This window comes from Pelophylax lessonae (genome assembly GCF_965119305.1).
Source record: "Pelophylax lessonae genome assembly, chromosome: 1".
NCBI lineage: Eukaryota > Metazoa > Chordata > Amphibia > Anura > Ranidae > Pelophylax > Pelophylax lessonae.
The window spans coordinates 735,114,168-735,120,167 of NC_138768.1; the positions used below are offsets into that span (position 1 = coordinate 735,114,168).

Consider the following 6,000-nt stretch of genomic DNA (forward strand, 5'->3'; position numbering starts at 1 on the left):
AGATGTCCAAATACGGCTGTTCAGTGTTTTTCTAGCTGCCCACTGTTGGATACATAAAAGCAGAATGAGAATTTGTGATTAGGATGGGTAGCAAACAGGCTACAATTGGACATCCATTACCTTAGCCCTATAACTATCCCAACAGATCATGAAGCCAGCCTGAGGTTTATTTTTCCTTCAAAACAAGTGAATTAGTAGGAAATACATACATACAATGTGGTAATAGGATACTGTACTCTTTATTTTTTTGCTGGTAGGGCCTACAGAAAAAAAATCTGATTTTAATTTTATATTTGTTCAATCTGTGTTCTAGGACAGATGGTGTATTCAGTTAGAAGGCGGTGTGGTCAGCAGTTGGCTATAGAGGCTCCAGTTGAAGCTGACTTTATCAGCACTGTGCCAGAGTCGGCAACCCCTGCAGCTTTGGGTTATGCTGAGAAGGTAATTATTTGGTCTTTACATATGCGTTCCCCTCCCATATCTCCCTTATCTTTATCATAATGTATGTGCTAATTTCCCATTACAACTTTCCAGTGTGGTATTCAGTATGTTGAAGTACTGTGCAAAAATCGCTATGTTGGACGTACCTTCATTCAGCCAAACATGAGACTACGACAGCTTGGGGTTGCGAAAAAGTTTGGCGTTCTGTCGGATAACTTTGTTGGGAAAAGAATAGTTCTGATTGATGATTCCATTGTCAGAGGGAACACCATCTCTCCGATCATTAAGCTGCTGAGGGATTCTGGAGCAAAAGAGGTGAGTGTGGGAGAAGAGGGTACATTTCATGATGTGTGAGATGGTTGCATGCAGACTACTTGATTGGTGGTTGGATGGATCGTGTGTGCACAGGTGTACAGTCATCCAGGCAGAGGCACTGCTGCATGCGCTGCTCAGTGTATGTTCTATTAGATGACTGCAAGCAGGTGGGTTTATTATATTACAGACGACATTGTATGCCTGTATTGCCTGCTCACCGTTTATTTAAAACTTTAGTTCTGCTTTAAGTGCCTAGGGATGTACCTTATGCATCCTAGAATACTTCTTTACTGGGCACAAAACCATGTTTTTTGCTGCAGGGAGCTACGATCAGTTAACTAGCAGAAGTCCTGAGCTGTGCAGTAGTGTTGGCATCTCATCTTATTGTGCACATATAGATGTTACCGGGGTTATAGCAGTGATTACAAAAATGTAAACCTAATACACCGTAGTTGGCCTAGCTTTTTCTTGATGTCACTATCGAGTAGATTTTTTTATATCTTTTGCTGGCTTTAATATTAAATGTTTTGATTATATTTTATTCTGTCCAGGTGCATATTCGTGTGGCTTCCCCACCCATCCGATATCCCTGCTACATGGGAATTAACATTCCTACAAAAGAGGAGCTGATTGCGAATCGTCCAGAATTCAGTGACTTGGCTGGCTACATTGGTAAGCAAACCTTGAACTTTTTGCTGGCTGGCAGGTGGATAATCAGTGGCAACGTCATTCTGGAATTCTTTTGCTATATAGTGCACCCTTCATGTGGTTTGTTCTGTAACGAATGGAAACCTTTATCTTAAGTGTATGCACTTGGGGCATGCGTTGTGCCTGTTATGGATCTGTACATGAAATGTGTCTGGATTAAATGGCACAAGCATTTAACCATGTAGTGCTTGATTTGGCACAAGCATTTAACTATGTAGTGCTTGACTTGAGTAATGCCTTTCATGAAGTGGTTGAACTTTTGCCTCTTTCATAAAGCAGATGAAACTTTGCAGATTTAGATATTTGGCAGAGAAATCTTGTGCTGGCAGGGCCTAGTGCTTTCATTAAATTATCAAAATAAGTTCTCTTTTAAAATTACACCATTGTAATAGTAGTCTGTAACCAAAAGCAAATGGGTAATGTGATCCGTTATTTTAGTTGTGGGTATGCACCAGAGCCACTGCCACCTTTGGTTCCTAACTGGCTGGTCGCCTATCTAACAAGGCCACAAATTGGGGTATCACTCCATTGCAAATGGACCTAGTTATTTGCTTAATGAAAATGTATCACTTGATGGGAGGTCCAGTGGAGGGATTGGTGAGGCACACGGAGGCTAACTGCATTTTATCTTCGTGGCTGCAACGAACGCCTCTTGGCAACTTTTAAATGAAAGGTTGGCTTTTTTGTAAAAATCTTGGATCCCTGGATTAAAGTATTGATAAAGGTTTGTTTTTTGAAAAAAAATAAAAACACGCTATACTTAACCTGCTCTGTGCAGTTGGTATTGCATAGCGCAGCCCTGATCCTCCACTTTTCTAGTCCCCCGCCAGCTCTCTTGGCTCCTAATCGAGTGCCCCACCACAGCAAGCAGCTTGCTATGAGGGCTCCCTATCTCCTGCTCAGTGTGTTCACACTGGGTTGGCCCCCACCCCTGCTTTCGCGTTATGGGCTCACTGGCTGTGATTGACAGTAGCGGGAGCCAATGGCTACTGCTGAAGTCTCAGCCAGTGAGGAGGGAAAGACCCAGAGGAGCCGAGGCTCTTGTGCACATTGCTGGATCGGGATGTCCCCTCACGCTGCTTGTAATGGCTGCAGTTGCTGTTACAGGAGAGCTGACCGCCTGTTCTTAAAGATACCAGGGTGATGTCTGCAGCTGCAGGCATCCATCCTGGTACAACCACCAAAGGCCAGCAACATATGGGATGTGGTTAAGCCTTTTAAAAGGGTGTAGATGGTCTATTTAGATTTCAGGATAGGGTGCATGTTCTGCCTTTCCCCTCTTCCTCAGTTGCCTCTTACATTCCATTTTCTAATTATTTTTTTTGTTTTGCCTCTTTGCTACATGTTCATAGGGCCAATTAACTATGGTTTAAGGTATAGTTATCTTGGAACCGTCTCAAACAGTGGGAGTGAAGTCAGCCCACTGTAGTCTGTTAAGTGTATATAGTCATACTTTTACTATAAACTGGAAGAGTTAAGTATAGGAGAAAATATTTTGGTTAGAATATCAATTCGATGCTAGTACGCTACCCCTCCACTCATAACTATTTCAGAGGATGGAACGGATTTATGCTGGTGTTATGTGCATGTTTATGGTTCTGTATATTACCATGTATGCATTCAGAGTATTCTAATTGCCCTATGTATGTTGGCTTTGTACTTTTCTAAAAAAGTTATACATTTATTGGAAAAGAAAAATGTATCATTTGGATTTATGTTGTCCATATAGCCCCTGATCTACATGGAGAAGCATACCAAAAACCATAGACTTTGAGTGCTCTTGTTTTAATTGTCCCTTTAAATAAACAATGCATTTCTTTTTCTGTAGCTTGTAACTTTAATATGTACATGAAGCAGGGTACTTTTCATCATTAGAAATCATCTCTTTTGCAAAGTTTATCGTCACCATTTAGTAAGGACCAGACGTGTACTGTTGAATGTCCAGGTAGCCACTAGAGGAAGTGCCTTAGTTTGTGTATGAAATGCAATCCTGACCATATGAACAGCAACCATGTCAAGGTTCATTAAATTTTTTTATTCTAAGATTTGCAAGCTCAGTGTTCTATGTTCTCTTCCTTCCAGGTGCGAACAGTGTGGTTTACTTGTCGGTGGAAGGATTAACTTCTGCAGTACGTGAGGGCATTAAATCCTTCAAAGACCAACAAAACGGATTGAATGGCACAACGTCTCCTCAATCTTCACGTGGCCACTGTACAGCTTGTCTCACAGGAGAATATCCAGTGGAACTCGAATGGTGAAATTCATCTTCATTACTTGACATGTGACCATTGTCACCTACTGTCAAGTCAACCCACTGGACGTTTTATTTATTTTATCTGATGGACAGCTGCTTCAAAAAGCATCAATGCCAAAAAACTGATTTTTCCCATGCTGAAAGACGCACAGAAAATACTTAGCCTCTTTAGTGTCTGTTCTGAAGAGTTTACCACTTTACCTGTACAGTATGAATGGTCTGTGTTCTCAATGGTTTTTCTATAGTGCAGATATCTGCTTCCTCCCTCCTTTTTTTCGTCTAACATTGGAAGGCTGGCAATAAAAGTTTTTTTTTTTTTAAATACTTATTTAGATTTCTGGATTGCTTGCATATCACATTTGAAATACAAAATTATAAAATGCCGCAAGTATTACAGCACACAACCATATATATTTTGCTATTTCAGCAGTGCTGAAACCAGAAACTATTTGTTTTGGGGGATACTCTTGCCAAACTCCGCTGGGAAAGTCCAGTTACTATAGCAGCCCTACCTTGCTGACTCAAAGGATTCTGGATTGAATTTGGATACTATAACAAGCACTGCACAAGGCAGATGTAAGTTACCCCTGTTCCTCCATGCAGGTTCTTGTCTTAATTTTACTCCTCTCTAACCCAATATGTGGGTTGGTTGCTAGAGGACTTCATTCTTTTTCCATAGTGGTGGTAGTGGAGGTTTTCTTTCTTGCACTGAGTCTTTAGGGGAGCACTGTCAGTTAGGACAGACTCACAAGCTGTTGCACAATTGCAGCCCTATGGGCAGTGGTGGTTTGTTGCAGGAGTAATGTATTTCTGTAAGATTACTCCTTTTTCTATTCACTGACAGACACAGCTTCATATCTTCTTGACCATTGGGTTATGCTCCTCCCTTCAGGAATAAGACACTAGGCAGGAAAAAGCTTTCACCACACCTATGGGGTTGTCCCTGCAGGCATAACCCTTCTCACTCTTCTACAGCCCCAAGGTTTGTTTCGGCCTAGTTTAGGAGTAGGACCTAGTTCCCTGCTGGGACTTTGACCTTAGCTGTTGTTTTTTGGGAACCTTTTTTGTAGTTTATTCTTTAAGTAGAGTTCCTGGAGAACTACAAACAGCCGCCTGTGCCAGCGAGCATGAGCAGGTTATAGTTCAGCACTAGGCCTTGCAACGACAGAGCCCTGATGGGACGAGCCTGCGAGTGGACTGTCTCACTGGGACGTGAATGACCTAGAACACCCTGAGTCGCAGTGTACCCCTTGCCTGGGAGCACCCCCATCCCAGGTGGGAGGTAGCCTGTTCGGAGTGGTGCCCACCTAATTTCGTGGTATGGTGAGGAAAAGTCCCCCCAATTCTCTGGCGGTCTTGGGGTGGATGTGGGCCCCCTCCATGGAATAGTCGGATCCTTGGGTATCCCTCGGTTCCCCTTGGCCTCTCAAGTATACCAGCCCCCCCCCCCAATAACAGGTTTTCTACCTTTCAGGAGGCGCACATATAGCGGCCGCTGCAACGCTTCTGCGGTGGGGGGGGGGGGTGAGGGCATTTTTCCTGGTGGGGTCCATCTGCCTTTGTCTGCTGAACCCCCCCGCCCGGGGGTCCTGTAGACCGCATGGTGTGCCGTGGGGGGGGGGGGGGGCTGCCATTTGGCTGTAGACTTGCCCTGCATTAATGTCAGAATCCCTCATGTAATGTATAAGCAGTCATTTTCTAAATCTTCCCCATGCAAATGCATGGGGTGGTCGTTTTCTTTAGTCCACTCTAGGCATGACCCAGGTGCTTTCACTTCCTGTGTCAGATCATTCTTTCTGCTGTACAGATCGTTCCTGCGTGCCTCCTGATCGGTGCGGTGATGTTTTTTGGGGTCTCTTGTGGGTTTCCTCACACAATGCTAACATACTGTTAGGCTGGGACTTTACCAGCCAGTGTAGCGGTGCAATTGCTTTAGCGACTTTTTTAAGTGACACTACTTTTTAATAGTTTATATGGAGTCCCAGGACAACATTTCACCTACAGACCACCTCAGTATGGCTGTGGAACCTTCTGGGTTTGCAGCCCCTGTCAGCTTTTATAGCAGTTCTGGAATGCCTGGTTTTAAAAGTAGATTTAGTGTTGGTGTTAAGTAACGCTAGTTGTAAGCACCCTTTGCCTCCCTCTGTATCTTCAGATCCAGGGGCAGATGCACCCCACCCTGGTGGCTCTGTCATTGCAGTCTGATGGCGAAGAGGACATGTCCTTATCAGCTGCTGTGTGGGAAAGCGCATTGGTGGAAGCACTTATAGAAACTTTAAAAA

General features: G+C 43.6%; 1 protein-coding gene across 1 annotated transcript in view; it reads left to right on the forward strand.

Annotated features, from left to right (window-relative positions):
* The window catches only part of PPAT (phosphoribosyl pyrophosphate amidotransferase), a 54,649-nt gene extending 50,677 nt beyond the window's left edge, over nucleotides 1-3,972 (forward strand). The window contains exons 8-11 of the mRNA XM_082264989.1: nucleotides 314-441; nucleotides 535-756; nucleotides 1,308-1,428; nucleotides 3,547-3,972. Of these exons, the coding sequence (XP_082121115.1) occupies nucleotides 314-441; nucleotides 535-756; nucleotides 1,308-1,428; nucleotides 3,547-3,722 (647 nt within the window). The 3' untranslated portion in view covers nucleotides 3,723-3,972. The remainder of the gene's footprint in view (nucleotides 1-313; nucleotides 442-534; nucleotides 757-1,307; nucleotides 1,429-3,546) is intronic.
* Nucleotides 3,973-6,000: the final 2,028 nt, after the last annotated feature.